The sequence below is a fragment of the Trachypithecus francoisi genome, unplaced genomic scaffold, assembly GCF_009764315.1.
Source record: "Trachypithecus francoisi isolate TF-2019V2 unplaced genomic scaffold, Tfra_2.0 Lachesis_group5, whole genome shotgun sequence".
Lineage (NCBI taxonomy): Eukaryota > Metazoa > Chordata > Mammalia > Primates > Cercopithecidae > Trachypithecus > Trachypithecus francoisi.
This window is the reverse complement of record NW_022681470.1, coordinates 113,935,623-113,958,330: the sequence shown is the minus strand read 5'-3', so window position 1 is coordinate 113,958,330 and position 22,708 is coordinate 113,935,623. Positions and strand designations below refer to the sequence as shown.

The following is a 22,708-nucleotide window of genomic DNA, read 5'->3' as shown; positions in this document are numbered from 1 at the left end:
TCCCTGTGTCCATTTCTACTGCTGTATATAAAGGAATTAGCCTATGGCACCCTCAATCAAGTCAAAGCCTGGAAGGGAGACAGATAAGAAAAAAAAAACTGCAAAACAGCAAGAAATGCTGCATTCCACCAGACACTGTGGCACAAAGCAGCATGTGCTCAGCCACACCTGGGAGAAAAGTCAGGGAAGACAATACAAAGATGACTCTTGAAATGAATCTTCAAGCAGACAAATGAAAAAGGAACTTCAAGTACAGAAAAAGGTATATGCAATAGCACAGAGACATTTAACAGCATAGTGTTTTCAAGAAACTGCAAAAAGGTCAGGAGTACAGAGTGGAGAAGAGGTTTGAGAGATGAAGCAGGATAAGACCATGAGCTCTTGCATACTAAGGAGGTTGGATTTTATCCCATGGTCCATCAGGAACCACTAAAGTTATAAGGAGGTTGTCTGATCACCTACTCCAGTAGCTCAGATCAAACCCTAGGCATCCTTAGTCGCTTTCCATCACACCCTATATTCATCCACATGTTTCTATCTCTACCTTGAAAACATATCTTACATCAAATGAAGGGGAGAACGGTATACATGCATGCAAATGGGAAAGAGCCAAGAGAGAAGTGATGATGCAGAAGAGCATCCGGGTAACAGTGAAGGAGAAACTTGCCTTGGCCAGGAGCACTGTTAACTAACTCATAGTGCAGGAGAGAAGGCATCATCTACGAGCACAGATGCAGGAAGGTGGGAGCCTGAGGAAGCTCTCCTCCAATTTTGTTTTTTCTCAGTGAAGTAGGAAGTAAGGTTACAAGTTGAGAGAAAGAAGGGAGAAATGGGTGATGAAGGTTTAAGGAAAGAAAAAAAGGTACTACAGAATGACCTGGGAGAGTCAAAAAGTAAATGGTCTCAGGCAGTTCTCAAACTTTTTTTTTCCTCAGGACCCCTTTCCACTCTTAAAACATGATTGAGAATCCTCAGCAGCTTTTGTTTGAGGTTTCATAGCTATTAATGTTTAACTTATTAGAATTCTAAACTGGTAAGCCTTTGAAACATACACAAGCATATATTCTACAGTCAACCACAGCAACGGCATGGGCACTATCACACAGCCTTTGGAAAACTTGTCTATATACACATTACAAAATGAGAATGAGGGGAAATAATTTATTATTATTAGATTATAAATAGAACTATAAACAGAGTTTTTAAATTGTGGGACCCCTAAAAGCATTTCAGGGACTGCCAGTAGTTCTAGACCATTTGAGAGCATTAGAGAAATGTAATCAGATGATTGGATGGCCCAAGATGCCCACTTGAGGTTAGGGATCGTGAACTTAAAGTGTAATGCGGGTTTTCCTCCATTACATTCAGCAGCTCATTTGAAAGCAGGAAATAAGTAATTCAATAAGTTAAACTTAACCAAGGTTTTGTTTATCCAAACAAGCAGGACAAATCAAGGGAAATCAGGGAATTATAATGGCTATAGTATTTAAGCTAAGTAGGAAGGAAATGAAAACTGAAGCAGGCAGCTAAGAGGTGGTAGAAGCAATGAGTTCAAAGGATTGTTGGGTTTTAGGTATTAGTAGAATAAACCCGAAAGAAAGGAGTATTAAGAGAGTGGGATGCATGAAACTGAGAAGAGAGAGGGCAACTGGTAATAACTTCCAACTCAGAGTCCAAGACAGAATGTGCTCCCTTTCTCACTAAAATGTGCCCCTTCTTTATGACACTCCTGTCACCTGATGCTGAAACCTGGGTCTCAGCCTAGATACCTTCCAGTCTTTCTCTGTATCTAAAAGGTTGCAAAGTCCCATCCATCCCAACTCATAATTATCACTTTAATCTTTTTTGTTTCTCATAATCCCTCTATTCACCTCCTTTCTCTGGCCTCACCTTCTGTTGAATGACTTCAGTACCAGTCCTGCTCACACCTACTTTCATCCCATCCAATCCACCCCTCTCTATTGGGAGTGAACTTTCTACACTGATCAGATTTCATACCTATGGAGCAACTGTAACTATAGAGGCAGAGGTGTAAAACAGGCAGACTGAGGCTGACAGTATGAATTTGGGATTCAGCAAGGCAGGTACTACCACAGATGTCATGAGATGCTACAGGGAGGCAAATATGAAATGAAAACACAGCTAAAGAGAAAACTCTAAAATGTTTAAGACATTTTTCAATAAAGAGAAGCTAGCAAACAAACAAACAAACAAAAACTGAGAAGGAATAATAAGAGGTACAAGAGAACCAGGAGAGTATGGTGTGGTGAGAGTAAAGGGAAGAGAGAGTTTTAGGAGAAGGGGATGATCAGTAACGTCAATTGCCACAGAGGATTCGAGAAAAATAATAAAAACAATCTACTGTATTTGAAAATTAGAAAATATGTGGTGATCTATACTAGATCAACTCCATTTGTATTGCAAACATGATATAATTTTCTCCATCTTAAAAAAAAAAAAAATAGACACCATCTCATTTCTTCACTCTGGCAAGCCATGGAATTGTACCAAGAGGGTTTCAGTACTTCAGTGCCTTACCCCTGGCTCTGTTTTCTAGAGAACCTAGGTTAAGCCAACAATCATGTAGACAGAACAAGTGTTTAAGATGCCTAAAGATGCCATAACTACTTTACATGAAAAGATCCTGATTGGTGTTGAGTTTAAAATTATGCTGGCAGATTATCCAAGAAAATAACCTAACAAATGGCAAAGAGGTTACTGACTTCTGAGAAGACTAAGGAATGACATTATTCTGAACGAACTGACTAAAATTGTTACTAGGCACACCATTCTTTTTGGAAAATAACAGTTCTTCCTCCTTCCCTTTTGTATAACCCAAAAATCTGTAAGTCACATCACCTTGTACGGGAGGAGGGAGTGTGTAGACATGTATTTGGAATGCATACCTCAATGCTAAAACTAATAATCACAGTTGTTTAAAACAATGTATGGTTGTGTATAGCAGAAACTATTTAACCCTTTATTTAAAATAATAACAGCAGCATCCAAACTCAGTTTAGAAGGAAATCTCACAGGCAATAGTGATTAATCATTTTAGAAATGCTACATCACCAACACTAGGTGTTCAAAGGGCAACATTGTATGAAAACAAATGGCAATCAATGACTCTAAGTTCCAGTGGTATTCAGAATAGTCACAATCTGAACAAAAAGAAGATTTTAAAACACTTTAAATTTTACTTATATTTTCTTTATTATTATACTTTAAGTTCTGGAATACATGTGCAGTACGTGCAGGTTTGTTACATAGGTATACACGTGCCATGGTGGTTTGCTGCACCCATCAACCTGTCATCTCCATTATGTATTTCTCCTAATGCTATCCTTCCCCTTGCCCCCCAACCCCCGACAGGCCCTGATGTGTGATGTTCCCCTCCCTGTGCCCATATGTTCTCATTCTTCTTATACAGATAATATCTTTTCACATACATACACGTATACACAAGAGTACCATATGAGAAAATCTGTCCATCTAAAGGAGCTATTTTAATAGGTATAAAATAAGAATTGTGTGATAAGAAAATAAACTATATCTAGGCTGGACACAGTGGCTTACAGCTGTAATCCTGGCACTTTTGGGAGGCCAAGATGGCCTGATGACCTGAGGTCAGGAGTTCAAGACCAGATTGGCCAACATGGTAAAACCCTATCTCTACTAAAAATACAAAAATTAGCCAGGCATGGTGGCACACACCTGTAATCCTAGCTACCTGGGAGGCTAAGGCAGGAGAACTGGTTGAACCCAGGAGGCAGAGGTTGCAGTGAGCCAAGATCTCGCCACTGCACTCCAGCCTCGGTGACGCAGCAAGACTCTGTCTCAAAAATTAATTAATTAATTAATTAACCCATATCTTGATTTCTTTTCCCCTAGTAGCCACTACCCCATTTTCCTGTTCTCTTTACAGCAAAATTACTCCCTAAAGAGATGTCTATACTTGCTGTCTCAACCCTCTCTTATTATCAGGTGTTTGCCCACCACACCACCAAATCCGGTTTTGTCAAGGTCACCAAGGAACCTTACATTGTTTAAATCTTCCTTCCTCAGTCCTTATTTCACTTGATCAGCAGCATTTGACATGTCATCACTCCTCTCAGAAATACTTTGTTCACTTGGTTTCCCTCCTACCTCATGGCCACTGCCTCTCAACTCCTTCACAGGTTCTCCCCATCTCTCTACCCTCAAGAACAGGCATGCTCCAACGGCTCACTCAGACTTTTTCTTCTTTCTTCACTACTTCCTGCATGGTATCACCCAGTCTCATGATTTTAAATACCATCTTCACCTTGATGACTCCAAACTTTATACCTACATCTCCAACTCCTTGCTAGGCATACCCATCTAGATGTCTACTAGGCATTTCAATCATAACTAGCTCCAGATATTCCTTCCCATCTCCCCACATACACCCCAACACCATACTTCCTCTAGTCTTCTCCATCTCAGTGAATGGGAACTTCATCATCCAGTTTCTCAGGTCAAAAATTCTGGAGACAAACTTGACTCCTCTCTTCTCACATCCCTAATCTAGTCGATCAATAAATCCCTGCTGGCTCCACCTTCGGAATATATTCAGAGCCCACTCTTCCCACCATCTGCCCTGCTATTGCTCTGGTAAGAGATGCCATTATCTCTTGTCTGAATGATGTATTAGCCTGGTCGCTTCTATCCTTGCTGCTCTCCAGTCTGTTCTCAATGTGGTAGCCAAAGTAACTGTAGGAAAGGTAAATCAGGGCTGGGTGCAGCAGCTCACACCTGTAATCCTAACACTTTGGGAGCCCAAGGCGGGTGGACTGACTGAGTTCAGAAGTTGGAGACCACTCTGGGCAACACAGTGAAACTCCCTCTCTACTAAAATACAAAAAAGTAGCTGGGAGTAGTGGCACGTGCCTGTAGTCCCAGCTACTCGGGAGGCTCAGGAATGAGAAACACTTGAGCCTGGGAGGCAGAGGCTGCAGTGAGTGGAGTTTGGGCCACTGCACTCCAACCTGGGCTACACAGTAAGATTCCATCTCAAAAAAAAAAAGAAAAGAAAAGGTAAATCAGGCCATGTCACTCCTCTGCTCAACCCTCTGTTGACCTCTCATTTCACTCAAAGTGAAATCCAAAGTCCTTAAAGTGGCCGACAAGTCCTAAAAATTGAGCTTCCATTTTCTCTCTGACTTCATGTTTCCCACTCTTTCCCACACTCACTCTCCTCTAGCCATACTGACTCTACTGTTCCTCCAGTATGCCTGCCATTTAATGACCTCAGGAGCTTTGCATTTGGTATTCCCTCCGCCAGGAATATTCTTTTTTCCAAACATTGACATTCCTGTGTTCCCTCACTCACTTCAGGTCCCACCTAATTGCCACTCCCTCAGAGAGGACTTTCTTGACTACCTTCTATAAAATTGTATTACATTTCTTTCTAGCTAACTCAGCTTCAAATGGGTTCATAGCACATTATATACATATATATAATTATATATAAAAATATAAATACATAAATACATTATATAGTCATTTATTTATGGTTCAACTCTACTAAAATCCAAATCCCTTTAGGGCAGGGACTTTGTTGAGTTTGTCCACGACAGTGTCTAAAACAGTCCCTGGAACATAGTAGGAACAAGTAAACATTCATTGACGGAATCCTTGAAGTCTGAATTATTCATTTAGACAATTCAAAGTTTACATATACTGTCCATAGTGGCCAGTAAACACACTGAATGTATTACCCCTACTATAAAGCATAGTATAAAACGAAATTTTAAGTTTCAAACTAAGACTAAGGTACTCTCATTCATGATAGATCTAGGGGTGGTTATAGGCATTCATGAAGATCTTCTTAACCACTAAAAGTGCCATCAAGCCAGTAACTCATGCCCTTCCACAGGCACAACCCCCCCACCCCAACCCCAGCGTGTGCCGCCCACCCAGTACAGCTATTACCAGTAGGCTCTTCTCTTCCGGAATCACTCACGTGCTTCATGTCCTGGCTAGAATACTGTTTGGGATGAAAAATAAATCTCAAATATAGACACTAAAATCTAACGTATTCAGACACCAAATTTCTTTGAAATTTACTGGCCAACTGCATTTTACTTAACTGTATTCTACAATAAGAGGAACATGTTAAATGTATAACTAAATGTGATTAATGTTTACCTTTTTAACCCATCATAAATAAAAACAAAAGCTAAATCAGCATGAAAAAAATTTCTTATTTTTGAACTGAAGATCATCCTCTTACCAGGATGGCAAGACCAAAAACAAACTGATGTCCACAGCCAGAAAGAACAATAAATAAGAAAACTGGGATCCCATCCATGCTTTTATTTTGAAAGATAATCAACTAACTTATTAAGATTCCAAGAATCAGACCTATAATTGAGCAGTCATTATTTGCAGCTATTTATTTTTTTAAATGCAAACAAGGCAGAAGGCTAACAAATAATAGAAAGGCATCCCATTCACTGGAATAAACACTCATTTTAAAAGGCTGGTCATTTTATAGCCTCTTTCAGGAAAGCTAAACAGCCTACAAACAAAACATCAATAAATTAAAATTTCCTTTGTCAACATCTGCTCTTTACATTCTCAATATGTCACAAAAGTCTGAAGTGACAGCTTCCAGTTATTTCTCAGCTTAGGAGATCATGTGCTATAAAAAATAGTCTATTTCAAATTAATATCTTCAACAGAACCTAAGTCAAGTAGACAGAATGACTCTCAGACACATCAAAAAGCCACAAGTATTAGTAATGACATCTCTAATGCCAGGGGAATACATTCTCCTGGGACATGACAGGGTTGTACCAGGTTAATAGTTTATTCACTACAGCTAGAACCTTTCCCAAGAAAGATATGAGTAGTTAGAGGCAAAATGTTTAGGGATATCAGCCCAAAGGAACCGGTAGGCCTCTATAATTCTTTTAAAATTTCTATTGAAATCTATCACTCTTAGTATAACAATAGCTGAAAAAATGTTTTACATAATTTTGCTAATAGTAAACATTTATTAAGTACATATTAAGTACATGTGCTAGGCACTATAAGCATGTTAAATATGTCAAGTTGTTTCATAAAATCATTTCATAAATCTCATTTAAGGATTTAATGAGAACCTGCATGCTACAAACTCATCTGCCTAGCATCCACTTGTTCAGCAGCCTTGCCTCCCTGCAATGAGGCCAAGAACCAAGAGGAAAGCAAAAGCAGACATCACCAGGTTCAGGTACCAGCCTTCTAGGATTCACATGTGAGGGAAGTACCCTCTCATAGGGCATTACAAGAGAAACTGTACTTAACTTGGAACCAGAAACCTCAGGGTTGAACAAACTTAAGAAATCAAAAGTGCAACGGCACAAAGAAGGTCATCAGCTGTCCTACTTACCTTATTATAACCCAGTGATTTCTCATCTGATGGCATAGTGTAATAATTCCTTTAGGGCAAGTATCCTGGTTTGCTCACTGTGCTACCTACCCCCAAGAGGGAACACAACCCTTAGAGCATTGTATGTGCTCGATTTTCATTAATGATGCTTGTAATGACAACCTTTGGTCATCAGAAAGATTAAATTACATCTAACATACTATAAGAGGAGAAGAGCGAAACACATTCAAAACGATTCTCATCCATTGTTAGCATTAAAATAAAGGCTTCAAGGTTTAAAAAGGGCTCTTCAGCTGTCCAGAAAACGTGATTATTGAGAGCAACTGCTGAGAGTTCCGGGAAACAAGTTCCAGGAAATGTGCACAGTACTGTATTCCCTGCTGGGTGGGCCAAGGCATCCTGACCCACGCTGCCTCCTGAGGCTACAGGTCAAGTGGAAAATGGGGATGTGTGAGAGTAGCTAACTGACTGCAGCTCCCACCATAATAGAAAAGTCTGCTAAACCCCTCAAAGGAATATCCAGAGTTGAGACAACTCTGAAAGGGTACCGAGAGGTAGCAATCACCATGGAGGTTTATGGGGGTATAAAATAATTTATCTCACTTTTAAATACATATGGCTCTCCCCACTTCCATGCTTGTTCTTTCTTAGGGACTGCCCACCAGCAGGTTGAAGGCAAACAGGCAAGGAATGCAGAATCTGAAGTGCAGAGACCCTGATGAAACACACCAAGAATCAGAGATGACTGTGTGTGCTCTAACTTTAAATACATACTTATTAAATTATATAAAGTCCGTTCCTTCTTAAAAGGCACTGCTCTGGTTGCTAAGTAGCTGAGGCTCTGCGTCATAGAGGATTAGTGCTGAAATGTGTCATGGAGAGGGCTCTGTCCTCTCCAAGTTGAAAGCGGTTTGGTTTTTGTGTTTTAACATTCTGAAAGAGAAAGAGGCTCTGAACCAAGTTTAACATCCTTCTGTACAAAAATTTTCCGACAGGACAAATAAACTACTTTTCCACTGAACTGTGACTTTTGAGCTGACTCTAGGGTGCACCCAACTTTCCAGAGGTGCCTGGCTTACCCCTCAAAGAGGCAGCGCCAGTCCCAGGAGCCGACCGGCACCACAGCACCTGAGCACGGCACTGCAGGAGGGAAAGCGGAATCTCTAGTGAAACTTCTTATTTCCTGTCGCTGCTGAGAGTGGCTGGACTCGCTCCTTCTCACATGGTTTAGGAAGAACTGTAAACGGGAGCTTGCCGGCTGGCCACCAGCTCAGGGGTCCTGGGGGCGGCCTCTGGGTTCTGCTCCCTGTTCTTCCCTTTGACCAGAGTCACTCCTGGACAGATAACGGGACCAAACGCCCTTCACTTCCTCGAGTCCTCATTTATGTCATGGTTCCTCTTTCAAGAAAACATGAGTACAAGACGCAAAGCAAAAGAAAAGACTAAAAGCAAATTACCCCATCACCTCGTTTCCTCCCTCCCCTTCGTTATTATAGAAGAGCTTGATCAAATTCCCTTTGTCGCGCCACACACACGCAGAGTAGGTGAAGGGCACCCTAAGACAACTTATTTCTTTCCCGCCTCACAGAAAGCCTTTACGAAATCCTCACACCATCTCCGGACGCAAGGCTTTCGCATTCAGCTTGAGGAGCTAAACCATTTCAAGCCAAGGTAGGAAAAGCCAAAGTGGTGCCGAAGCGGTCCCAAAGCAGAAGGCTGGGAGGCAGACCAAGCTCAGCGCACCTAGACGTTTGCATTCACACAAAGAAATTAGCCTCATGATTAATGGGAGCTGCCGGCTGGAGGCGGGGCGCCCGCGCCGGCCTCCTCACCTGGGACATCTGCGGCCTCAGGTTGATCTCCTTCAGGTTGATGGAGTGCGCCCGGAGGTTGTTAAGCAGCTGGCAGAGCAGGACTCCATCGCGGAGGGTTTGCGCCAGGTCGAATACCTGCGCCGAGTCCCAGGTCACTCGGTGGTTGGCGGGCAGCACCTTGCAATGGATGAGCCACTGCGCACACTGCTTCCACGGCTCCATGCCCGACGGCTCTGGGACGCGGCCGGGCCGGGGCGGGCGGCGAGGATGCGGCCGCCGCCGCCGCCGCGGTTCCTCAGCGCCCAGCCGACGCCAACAGCCGCCTGCCCTTTCCCCGAGCGGGATCGAGGGAGCAGGCGCCGCGGCCGGCGGGTCGCGGGCGCCGCGCTGGGCTCGCCTCCGGTCCCGGCCCGGATGCGCCGCGACCCGGCCGCCGCTGCAGCGAGTCCCGCGCGCTCTCCGTGCGCCCCGGCCGGCTCGGCGGCGGCTGCCGAGCACAGGCTTCCGACTCCAGCGCCGGGCCCGCCACTGAGCATGCCCAGCGCGCCGGCCGGTCTCGCTGCGGTCCGCGAGTCCCCAGAGGCGCGGGTGGGAGCGCGCCGGCGGCCGGGGCTGGGGTCGGTGGCCGAGGGCGGGGCGCGGGGGAGGGGCCGGCGGAGGGGGGCGGCGGCCACAAAGGGGATCCCGCGCCCCCGCCTGCAGCTTCACGGGGCTCATGCAGCGCCCGGCGTCCTGGGGCTTCTCTCGGGGCGGTTTCCCGGCTTTTTGGGGAGTGTGGCTGAATACTGGAATACGATGGGGTCCCCCAGGAACCCCTATACAACAAATGCTCAAAGGAGCGACGGATTAATTGGTGCACCCAGACTCCCCAGAGAAATGAAAAAAGTGCCCAGAGCATCAGTAGAGCACGGCGCTGAAAGTTTTAGAGATCGTCGCCCCCTCGCCCCTTGCAGCTCTATCCTCTCCATTCTCTATAGCTGATTCCTCAACCTATTCCTCCTAGTTGCCCCTGGTGGTGTTTTGGCACCCTAAAAGTGAGTGAGAGTGCGTGTGTAGAGACGCCTGCAGAAACCGCCCCCATCCCTGAACCTATTTCCTCGTGAGGTGATTTTCACTTGGAGCTGGTTTCCCCCTCTCCTGTCAGGCTCGGAACCGTTCGCCGTTGCAGTTCTGGCTCTTTTGCTGACCCCACAAAAATCTGCCTGAGAAAGGCCTGTGCCACGGTGCTAAACTGCGCATGCGTCGGCGACTGGCGGCAGGATTTGAGAGCAAAGCGCCCTGGGCAGCTCCTGCCGGGCAGTTCTGAGATCCTTAGTGAAAGCTGGAACTAGACCCCCAGAACTTTTGCGCAGTGCACAAGCAGTGCATTCGTGTTTCTTTCTTTTTTTTTTTTTTTTTTTCTTTGAGACGGAGTCTCGCTCTGTCGCCCGGGCTGGAGTGCAGTGGCCGGATCTTTTTGGAGATTCTAAACTGTATCCCTTTTACTCCCACTGCACACTGCCCCTCAAAACCACAATTAATGTTTAAATTATTTGTGGCAAGATATTGCCACATTGAATTCTTGCTGTTCGATATGAATGTGGTCCTTCGTCACCCTTTTGAGATGCATTCACTTAGAAAATAGGCCGGGCGCGGTGGCTCACGCCTGTAATCCCCGCACTTTGGGAGGCCGATGCGGGGAGATCACGAGGTCAGGAGATCGAGATCATCCTGGCTAACATGTTGAAAACCTGTCTCTACTAAAAATACAAAAAATTAGCCGGGCATGGTGGCACGTGCCTGTAGTCCCAGCTACTCGGGAGACTGAGGCAGGAGAATCGCTTGAACCCGTGAGGTGGAGGTGGCAGTGAGCTGAGATGAAGCCACTGCACTCCAGCCTGGACGACAGAGCCAGACTCCGTCTCAAAAAAAAAAAAAATGGGATTTTGGAAAATTAAATTATATTTCTGTAGCCCAAATTTTTTATTACGAACCATACTTTATAAGCAGGCCAAAATATTTTTAAAAGAATGATCTGTTCAGGACAGGGATTGCGTCCTTTTTCGCTTGGCTGTGACAAGGATAGCACACTGTGTACACTCAGCGCTGAACAATAAATCAGCCTGAGGATTTCCTTCCCTCACACGCATCCTTCCCTAGCAATTTCCTCTTGTGTTCAGTGCGGATTCCATCAATAGCACGTCGTTTCCTAGGCCATAATTTTGGCAAGTAAATCATACTAAACTCTACATACCTTTAGAAGCAAAATCCAACACATCTGAATCACCATTTAACAGAGTCTTTCATAAAGAGAAATTAGAAAGAAATTTCATTAATTGGGACGAAATTTAAAACTATGAATTTTGATTCAGGTAGCATCAGATCACCTTTGGATGTTGGAGAATATTTCCAAAATCCAGATTATATACACTATCCCAGGACGCAAATCTGAATTTAGAGCCAGAGCTGTACTACTTTCTAGCAACATGACCTTGGATAAATTCTCTACCCTTCAGTTTCCATAGACATGAAATAAGAAATTTTTTTTTTCCTGAGAAAGAGTCTCGCTCTGTCGCCCAGGCTGGAGTGCAGTGGTGCTATCTCGGCTCACTGCAAGCTCCACCTCCTGGGTTCACACCGTTCTCCTGCCTCAGCCTCCCGAGTAGCTGGGACTACAGGCAACCCCCACCATGCCTGGCTAATTTTTTTTTTTTTTTTTTTTTTTTTTTTTTTAGTAGACATGGGTTTCACCATGTTAGCCAGAATGGTCTCAATCTCCTGACCTGGTGATCTGCCCACCTCGGCCTCCCAAAATGCTGGGATTACAGGCGTGAGCCACCGCGCCTGGCCTTAAGAAGTAATTTCTAACTAATAGGGTTGTTGTCAGGATCAAATGATACAAGGTCTTGCTATTCAAAATGCAGCCTGTGGACAGTGGCATCACCTTGAACTTGTCAGCACTGTAGCCATTTGTCCTCTACTCTCATACTGAATGAACCAGAACCTGAATTTTCAGATCTCCACATCCCGTGTATTTCCATCAAAACCTAAGAAGCACTGATACAATGCATAGAATGTGTAGTGCCTGATAATAAGAGCTCAATAAATATTACCCAATAGTAGCCACTTTTCATTCACAAGTGGCAACAATGACCAAATATTCTATTTCATTTCTCTATATATAATATAATATATGACTTCAAAACATAATGCTTCGCAAATATAGTAAACCACAGAGCTGATAGAAGGGCAACAGAAAAATATATGGAAGGCCTAGAAGAAAAGGAGGTTAGTGGAGACACGGGATTCTTCACGTAAACAAGGAGCTAAGTGCCAATAGGTGACTCATGTGGAAGACATTTAAGTGTCAGAAATTGGTGCAATAAAAATGCAATGGGCTTCTCACCTGAGTTATCCTTACTAAAGGAAAAAATTGCAGTCTTTTCCCTTTACTTTTTTTTTTTTTTTGGAGACAGAGTCTTACTCTGTCATCCAGGCTGGAGTGCAGTAGATCTCGACTCACTTCAACATCCACCTCCCGGGTTCAAGCTATTCTCCTGCCTCAGCCTCCTGAGTAGCTGGGACTACAGGCACGCTGCCACACCTGGCTAATTTTTGTGGGGCTTTTTGGGGCCCAGCCCTTATCCCAACAAACCACTGACCTTGGCCTCCAGGTCTGCCCTGGCTGGTCATCAGAGCAGTAGGTGAGAGCACGAGGCAGAAGCTGGGGAGGACAAGGGAGACAGAGTGGTGTCCAGTGCAGATAACAGGGCTCTGTCACCCAGGCTGGAGTGCAGTGGTGTGATCTCGGCTCACTGCAACCTCCACCTCCTGGGTTCAAACGATTCTCCTGCCTCAGCCTCCTGAGTAGCTGGGACTACAGGCATGCACCATCACACCCAGCTAATTTTTGTATTTTTAGTAGAGATGGGGTTTCACCATGTGGCCAGGCTGGTCTCGAACTCCTGACCTCAAGTGATCCACCCACCTCGGTCTCCGAAAGTGCAGGGATCACAGGTGTGAGCCATCGCACTGGCCTCCCTTTGCAATCTTAAAGGAAATGTTCCACCTAGTGAAGGCAAGTTGGGAAATAGGGACCAACTCGTCAGTGGCAACTCCTCGCTAATCCTAGTACCTAGTGTTCTTGTGTGCAAGAGGGCCTTTCTTGCGTATCTGACGTGGACTTCAGGACCCCTCCTGTGGTCCTACTGCCCTTGAGTCCTTCATAGCCCCTGTAGCACATTCACCCTCTATCATTTGCTGAATGCCCACTATGTGTGAAGCACTTTTCTGGGCACTTTACATGCACTGTCTGCGAGTGAGAAGATGCTCTCCCACCCATTTTAATGAAGAAGCTAGAGATCAACAGAGTTAAGCATATTGCTCTTTATTAGGGAACTCGATGAAAGGATGAGCTTGTGTCTCCACATCTGTGCTTCTGTTCAGAGCTGTGGCTCACCATTGAAAGAATTGCCTTATCAAGCTTCATTACTGGTTTAAACATCGTTCTCCCTGCTGGACTGAAGCACCTTGAAGGTAGGGGTGGTAACTCATTCCTCTTCAAATTCCCAGAACCAACCTTGGTGCCTACCACATGACAAAAAATAAATATTAGTTTGGTGAGTAAATAAACAAATAAACTATGTTAACCCTCTTGCTCTCCCTCCATCGCCTGTCTGCCTTTCTATCCTGCCTTTCTGGTGGTGAAAAGATCAGGAAGGATTTGCCAACATTACCTGTACAAGGCATAAGAGCAACATGAAAAAAGATCTGCTTTTTTTTTTTTTTTTTTTTTTTTTGTGCCAGAGTGTTACTCTTGTCACACAGGCTGGAGTGCAGTGGCACGATCTCAGCTCACTGCAACCTCCACCTCCCGGATTCAAGCAATTCTCCTGCCTCGGCCTCCTGAGTAGCTGGGATTACAGACGTCTGCCACCATACCTGGCTAATTTTTGTACTTTTAGTAGAGACAGGTTTCTCCATGTTGGCCAGGCTGGTCTCAAACTCCTGACCTCAGATGATTCATCCACCTCGGCCTCCCAAAATGCTGGGATTACAGGCATCAGCCACTGCGCCTGGCCCTGCTTTTTTTGTGTGTGTCTCACTAGTCTTTCTGGGCCCTCCAAGATGAGCAGGCTGCCCTCTGTTTCTCTGTTGTATCACAATATTGTTTGGATCTTGCTTCAGCCCTACCCTGTATAAAAACGGGAAATGGAATAAGTGACATCCTGAGCTGCAGGAAAGACAAGCACAACAGCTTATGGATATCACATACTAGGTCCCTTGCCATGTTCAAAATTATATCCTATGTCATAGGATGTTCTACATCAGGCCGAATGTACCAAAAACCTTGTGAAGTAAAGGATCTGAAAGCCACATCAATTCATTGCTTGCTCCATCTGTATTGTCACTCCAATCCTTACTGATTTTTTTCTTATTATTCTTCCAACTCTTGAATTTACAAAGACATTAAGATCTACCTACCACCAGGAAAGTCAGAAAAACAATTTTTTTTTTTTTTTTTTTGAGATGGAATCTCACTCTGTCGCCCGGGCTGGAGTCCAGTGGCGCAATCTCAACTCACTGCGACCTCCACCTCCCGGGTTCAAGTGATTTCTCCTGCCTCAGCTTCCCCAGTAACTGGAATTACAGGCACACGCCTGGCTAATTTTTGTATTTTTAGTAGAGACAGAGTTTTACCATGTTGGCCAGGCTGGTCTTGAACTCCTGACCTCAGGTGATCTGCCCACCCTGGCCTCCCAAAGTGCTGGGATTACAGGCATGAGCCACTGCGCCCAGCCTTTTTCTTTATTACTCATTGTATTTCTTATTTTATGTCATAAGAGAAGTAAATCATGGATGGTACATAACCTATCGAAGATAAATCAGTTTATGAAAGAATTAAAGATGCAGAAATATAAATATTGTAAACTGCAAACTGAAATCCAGACTGTCCTTTTGCTGGATTAATTTCCTTCAACTACAATCAAATGTAGTCTGGTTTCACATAAACATTAGGGATGTGGGCTTTACATTTCTGGTCATTTGATACTGTCTTTAGAGTAAATACCAGAAAAATATTGGAGCGATAGAATGAGGGTAGAGTAAGATTTCTATAACTATTCCTTTAATAAATGTGTGCAAATCAGTGTGAATTTAAAGATTTTGGAATTAGGTACAACTGAGCAGGGTCTTGTTAGGATCACAGGATTTCTTTTCTCTTCTGACATGTTCAAGTCCTTGATTATAATAATAATAGTAACAACAACAGTGACAATAAACTTTACTCTAAATGGCACCATCTAACAGAAGAAATTTACTTGAGATAGTTTATGACACAAAAAGCTTCCAATTCTGGAGCCTGAGGAGGTGGATCACCTGAGGTCAGGAGTTCAAGACCAGCCTGATCGACATGGTGAAACCTCGCCTCTACTAAAAATACAAAAAATTAGCAGGGTGTGGTGGCAAGTGCCTGTGGTCCCAGCTACTCAGGAGGTTGAGGCAAGAGAATCACTTGAACCCAGGAGACGCAGGTTGCAGTGAGCCAAGATTGTGCCATTGCACTCCAGCCTGGGCGACAAGAGCAAAACTCCATAAAAAAATAAAAGCTTCCAAAGAAGCAGCTTTAAAAGAAGGATTAGAACACGACTGTAAGTCTATGTGTTACAAAGGATGGATTAATAAAAGACTGATTAACTAACCGATGTCCAAATAAATGAAATAATGAAATAAACGGAAATACAAGTGTTCTTCCCACTCTGTGAGTATATACCGCCCCCGCAACCCCCGCCCCCCCCCCCCCCACACACACACATGCACACAGAAAATGAGGCTCCAAAAATTTACTTCACTGAGCTAATTGCACCTCAGCTGGGTCTTTTCAAAGTATGGTTCACATTAAACATTCTGTAGCTCTCAAGCCATGATTAGATATTAGTCAATTTTCAGAACATTATCGGTGATACACATATATGTTATGTTTTAAAGATAACTAAGGAGGTTAAACTTACAGGGAAAAGCTAAAGAGCTCTATGTGTTCCTGTCAACAACTAAGGACCTTAATCGAATTTGCAGAATATTTAAATCCATTTGCATGTTGGAATAAACAAATTGCCAAGGAGAAAGCTCTTTATACAGAGATTGGAAATTTTAAAATCCAATGCAAAGAAACTTTTGTGGGAAGTCCTTGATGTCCCTTTTTCCACATAATCCTGTGTATATCACAATCATTATACTAAGTTTTTTGCAGAATAATTATCTCTTTAAGCGTCTGAGACCACAACTATCACCATCCTCCTTGCATCCCAACCCTGACTATCTTTGAGGTCCTTGGAAACAGAGATGGTACCGTATTCATGTCATTACTCCAATGCCTGGCACTTAGTAGAGGATGGATGGATAACTGGATGGATGAACGGGTGGGTGGATGAACAAATGAGATGAGGAGGGATGTAAACCTTGTTATTATAGTAATGATGAGAGAGGAGAAAATTTCACTTACCATTTTGGCATGTCACTCAGATTTATTCCTGCCACCAACAATGTCCTTGGAAAAATAAAGTGATACCGAAGGATAGATCGGGTTTACCTATTTGTTGAGTATATTATGAGCACTGACAACTAGCTATTGAACTACCTACTTCATATGTATGGTTTTATTTGATTCTCATAACCTCTCTGAGGTGTTACTATTATTGACCTCATTTTGTAAATGAGGAAACTGACTCTAACAAAGCTCAACTATCTTTCCTAAGTAGCAACTATCTTTGCCAATAAGTAGCAAAGCTAGCGTTGGACCTGGAACATCCTGATGCCAAGATTCACACATTTAACCATGATGTCATTCTGCCTCCCTGGAGATTTAAGACAGAGGGATCCCTAAGAGCAGACGCCAACAAGATGGCTTTGTACACAGCCAACTTTTAATGTTCCACACCCTGCAGAAAGTCATTAACAAAACACAGTTTTACATTTTATTTACATGAGTGAAATTTCCCCCCATTGCTATTCAAATAGCAAGAAAAGAATCAAGATTTGTTTGGTAAAGCAATTTTGTTTTAATTTATTTTTAATTCTTAAAATATTCCAGTTTTAAATGTTTCTAAATTTCTTTAAGCATTTCATTTACTCTTTTCTGATGTAAGCGTTTTGTTTTATTTTGCTGTGTTTTGTTTCATTTTGTTTCAGACTGACATAAGGTTGTGAAATGCTGTGCTTTAGAAAACCTGTGGGTATCTTTTTTGATCATCAGAATCATAACAATGCAGGAGTGATTCAAAAAAACCTTGACCAGCTTTTCTGGGAACTGACAGGACAAAGCTAAAAACCACTAAAATGGAAACCTAATATGCCATATTAATCTCACACACGTGCACACACAGTCAGACACTTACACAATTATATACTTTTGCAGACTATTTATGCTCCATTTTGCAATCTTGGCATTAGGTTACCTGTAAAATCATAAACTGGTTTCTATTGCACACACGAATGGAAAAAGTAAGACTCACTGGCCACACCAAGAGTTCTCATCTGGTCAGGATGAAAACACAGTAGCTTTTTCTGCTTCATTGTTTGTTTTGATACTGGCTACAACTTTTCATCTGTTTTTTCAGAAATTTCCTAGATTTAGGGAATAACTCATATGTTCTGCCAGCTTTGTTTCTCCTTTTGCTGACATTTCTCGGGAGCTAATTTCTTAGGCTATTTAAATCAGAGTATATCATTGGGGTATAAGAAAGAAAGCGATAAGGCTAAAGAGGATAGCTCTGAGAGAACAATAATCATTCAGATTATTTTAAAGAGAGAATAGGATGAAATTGGTAGGCCTGAAGAAAATAGGAAAATTTTTCATATATATGTAAATGCCCAATCTGCCCTAACCTATAAAATCTGATTCACCTACCTCATTTAATAAATATTAATTTTGCACTTTCTAAAGAATAAAAACTCTCTTCTACATTTTGTGTGGGGTTACAGCGTGAAAGTAAAACAGTGTTCCCAAACCAAATCCCTGTGAAAATGTATTTAACACTTAAAGATGAGAGTAGGAAAGATGGCACAAAGTAGGTACCCCAGATCTTTCTGTGTGGACGTGTTTAACGTCAACTTCTTATGGCACTTGAAATGAGGAAACTTATGAACCAGCACTGAGCTGGAGGGATTGCTGGACAGGCAGAACACAGAAGGTCCACTGTAGTCTTAGAAGGGCATCTAGCTAAATCAAAACTACCATCTTCTAGAATCCTAATATGTCCGTATTCTTGTTCCTTTCATTCTGTCTACTTAATCACTCTAAATGCCAGAAACCAGGAATAATTTCTGGGGTGGCTCCAGGCACAAAAATGTTAACAGTGATGCAATTTGATAAAGCAAAATGAGTTGAAGGCGTTAGTTGAAAACTCTAAAATGTTCTAAGGAACTCAAACAACTCAATAACAAGAAAACAAATACCAATTTTAAAATGAGCCAAGGATCTACAATAGGCATTTCTCCAAAGAGAACATATAAATGACCAACAGGGATATGAAAGAAATGCTCAATACACTAATTGTCAAGGAAATGGAATTGAAACCATTTGTTAGAATGGCTATTATAAAAAAGACAAAAGATAAATGTTGGTGAGAATGTGGTAAGAAGGGAACCTGGTAGATTGTTGGTGGGAATATAAATTAACACAGCCATTATGGAAAATGGTATGGAAGTTCCTCAAAAATTTGAAAATAGAACTACCATATGATCCAGTATTCCCACTTCTGGAAATGATATCATTATGTCAAGAGATACCTGCACTTCCGTGTTCGTTGCAGCGTTATCCACAATAGCCAAGATATAAAGTCAACCTAGTTCAACAATGGATGAATGGATAAAATGTACTATAATAATAATGGAATACTATTCAGCCTTTTAAAAAAAGGAAATCCTATCATTTGCAACAACATGGATAAACCTGGAGGCCATTATGCTAAGTGAAAGAGGTTGGGCATAGAAAGGCAAATACTGCCTGATCTCACTTGTATGTGGAATCTAAAAATGTTGAACTCATAGGGACAGAGTAGAATGGTGGTTACCAGGGGCTGAGGCAGGGTGGGAAGCAGGAATGGGGAGATGTTGGCCAAAGGGTACAAAGTTATAGTGTAACAGAATGAATAAGTTTTGGAGATCTGTGGTATAGTATGGTGATTATAGTTAATAATAATGTATTGCATACTTGAAAATTGCTATAAGAGTAGATCCTAAATGTTCTCAAACACAAAAAATATGTAAGATGATGGATATATTAATTTGCTTGACTTAATCATTTCACAATATGCACGTACATCAAAACATCACACTGTACACTATAAGTATGTAATTTTTATTTTTCAATTATACCTTAATAAAGCTGGGAGAGAAAAAATACTTCAAAATGTTGAAAATCCTGACTAATGAAGCCCCTCGCCCTCCAAGTGTCAGAAGTAATCTCCCGAGTGGTTCAGCTCTCTCACAATACAATGGGAGAGGGGCTGCCAGAAGCCACTGGGAAAGACAGGTGATCAATACTCACAGTGCAAGGGTTGTAGCCTCCCAGTCTATCTTGATCACACTTAGGAGGAATTGAGTTATGGGTATCAAAGTAAATGAGATTTTGCTGTTGGCCTGCTATCAATGCCTTTCATTTTGATCTGTCTCTTATTTGGAAGTGTCTGGGAAGATGCAGCCACTGGCTGAGATTTCTTCTTAAGGCTGTTCCCTGGGATCTGGATGTGTCCCCAACACCTCCATTGGAGCCACAGTTTTAGTAAAACTTTAGTAAAACTTTTTAGTAAAAGTGAGAAGGAGACAGACATTTCTGTCACAGAGCCTGTGGGTCTCTGATTCTGAACTGAGGGTAGTTAGAAAGGTCTTTTCTTTGCTGCTACATCCAGTTTGAATATTTTATGGTAGGCATGTACCTAATAATTGCTTTTCTAATGCTCATTACATCTTTCATATTCAGACATTAAAAGCTTAATTCTTTACTAATGTCTTGTGGAGCACATATGAATGTGGCAATAGTTTCATTATAGATTTAAAACATTTATCATTTCTAAATAGCCAGAAACTAGTATCAGTAAAGACTCATATATATTATTTAAAATAATGTAATTATTTTTGAAGTCAGCTTTAACTACCACTTTTCGCTTCTCTACATTTAAAGATATAGGCAATATTTTACTGTTTGGAAAAACCGATCCAATATATGAGTTTTAAGATATTGTCTATGTCTGATCTGTCTTTTCCTTCAGATTCTCCACTCAAAATTTCTTCACAATATTCCTATACTCTTCAGATAAACTGGAAAAAGATCTAAGCCTTGAATTCTGTTTTTCAAAAGGTCTGTCAGGAATGAGCTAAGCAATGGTCAATTTACAACAGGATTAAAAACTAAATTGGCATCTCATTCAAGTTCCACACTGTGGCAAATTAGAGCAGCTGTTTAATATATGCTGCCAGTGGACTCAGTTCTACATCAGCCATGCTAATGTAAGTCTTGCTGTTCTCCGTGGCTACAAAATATTGCTCTAACCTAAACCATGTCTGTAGCCAACGCATACTATGGGTAGTTGGGAGGGCTCAGCTAGGTTAGGACAGCTTCCCCGGCCCACATGAGACTCCTGCAAGCCCAGGTAAAAGACTTGGTCCTCAGGTAGGCCTATCCTGATGAGTGATAACTTTGGCTGCCTTCACCACCACCAGCAGCCACCCATGCCCACCTGCGTTACTTTCAACCTTATCTTATTTGTATTGGTCTTAAGAGGGATCCTATGGAAATACAGTGCCTGGTTCATCTGAGAATTCCCAAGAGCTCACTAAGTATTTATTGAATGAATGAACAAATCAATGAATGGTGTCAAACCTATTACTATGGCCAATGCTACCTCCAATTTTAAGCCACATAAAATAGCTTAACTTATTAAGTAGCATTATTTCCAGCATTCTTGTTCTTTTTTAACCTTCTGCTGTCTAGATTTTACCTTATTGGAACAGTTTTCTCTGACAGTGTGAAGAAGAGTATAAGAAGGAGCCCATGAGGAATCAAGTGGGATGGGGGCGGGGGTGGGGGTTGAAGCAAGGGACAGATATAACTCAGAATGGTATGATTCATTCAACTGAAAACAAAATCATTTCAAAATTCTAAAGAAAATGAAGTGCAGTTGTTGTGTTAAATGCTATTTAGGTATTCATAAGCAATTGCTATAAACAAATATGTATGTGTCTTAAAACAAAAATATGTCTACTAGAAGTCTAAGAATTCCTTTTTCAATAATCCTAAATTACACTTTGCTTAGAAGGGGTGTGTTTTGTTTACTTTTCAGAGTGATTTTCTCCACAATGCCTGAACTATACATGATTTGTGTGAGCGGGATAAACCCTTCCAGCTGTTCAAAATTAGCTTAGTCACCAGTCTAGTGAGGCCATCCATGAAATACCCTGGTTGTTGGCAATTTGTTACCTCTGAGCTCTTTAAATTAAATAGCATTGCAGTTCATTCCGAGAAGGGGTCAAATCACTTAGCAGAGCGTGAAAATGAGAGGATGTGTCACTACTACTCTTAATCAAATTCTTTCACTTCTTTTATTCTTTTTCATTCTTGGCTGCAGTTGTCTAAATTCATCTTCAGGGATAAATGGTCACTAGTTATTTATCAAAGCATGAGTCCTTTCTGCAGGGTCCAGACTTCTGCTATTTTAAACATGCATTGGACTTCAGATTATGAGCTAGAAACTGAACTACATGTTTTATACATCTTATTTCTTGTACAATAGATCTGTAGGGTAGATATGATGTCCCTATTTTACAGGTTAGGAAAAAGGTTCAGAGAGGTAGACAATGTTTATAACACTGCAGCTATAAAAACAAGATTCCTGAAACCTTACCTCAAACCACTAAATCAGAATTTATAGGAGATATCTAGGAATCTATTAAATCCTAATTTCTGCATTTTTAACTAGTGCTCCTGGGTGATTATTATTATTATCCTTTATTATTAAAATTTTCAAACTTATACAAAAGTAGATGGAATAGTTACTAAATCCCCATGTACCCATCACCCAGTTTTAACAGTTATCAACCAAAGTTGCAGTATCTTTTTAATTGTTCAGACTTTGCCCTTGATCCAGGTGATTCTTTAAAATAACAAAATTGAGAACCAGTGAGGAACAGTGACTTTCTCATTGTCATTTACCCGTGGAGCAGCAGAGCTGGCAACCAAATCTGAAATATGTAACTCCAAGTAGGGTTTGCTTTCCATTTAACCATAGTTGTATTCATTGCATTAATATATATTTATTGGGGTCCTTCATATTCATATAGTATTAAGCTGAGAACTAAAACAAGAAGATGAACTAGATAAATCATATTTCAAAGTGGCCTGTGAGAAAGGACCAAAATGTTGACAGTAGGGCCAGGCACAGTAGCTCATGCCTGCAATCCTGTGGCACTTTGGGAGGCAAGGTGGAAGCATCGCTTGAGGCCAGGGGTTTGAGACTGCAGCAGG

At 41.9% G+C, this 22,708-nt stretch overlaps 1 protein-coding gene and 1 long non-coding RNA gene across 5 annotated transcripts in view; both read right to left on the bottom strand.

Moving 5' to 3' along the window:
• The window catches only part of VAV3 (vav guanine nucleotide exchange factor 3), a 436,513-nt gene extending 426,779 nt beyond the window's left edge, over nt 1-9,734 (bottom strand). Inside the window, exon 1 of one of the 4 annotated variants that reach the window (XM_033198397.1) lies at nt 9,229-9,734. In XM_033198397.1, coding sequence (XP_033054288.1) covers nt 9,229-9,432 — 204 coding nt within the window. In that variant the 5' untranslated portion in view covers nt 9,433-9,734. Of the gene's footprint in view, nt 1-7,999; nt 8,101-8,618; nt 8,755-9,228 lie in introns of those variants that run through there. The other 3 variants (XM_033198396.1, XM_033198399.1, XM_033198398.1) reach the window with 3 other exon arrangements.
• A 3,830-nt stretch (nt 9,735-13,564) lies between these two features.
• On the bottom strand, nt 13,565-16,917 carry LOC117075824. Its single transcript, XR_004434145.1, has 2 exons — nt 16,691-16,917; nt 13,565-13,776 (listed from the first exon to the last, which is right to left on the bottom strand). It is a non-coding gene; the product is annotated as an uncharacterized LOC117075824 (long non-coding RNA).
• Between the last annotated feature and the right edge of the window lie 5,791 nt (nt 16,918-22,708).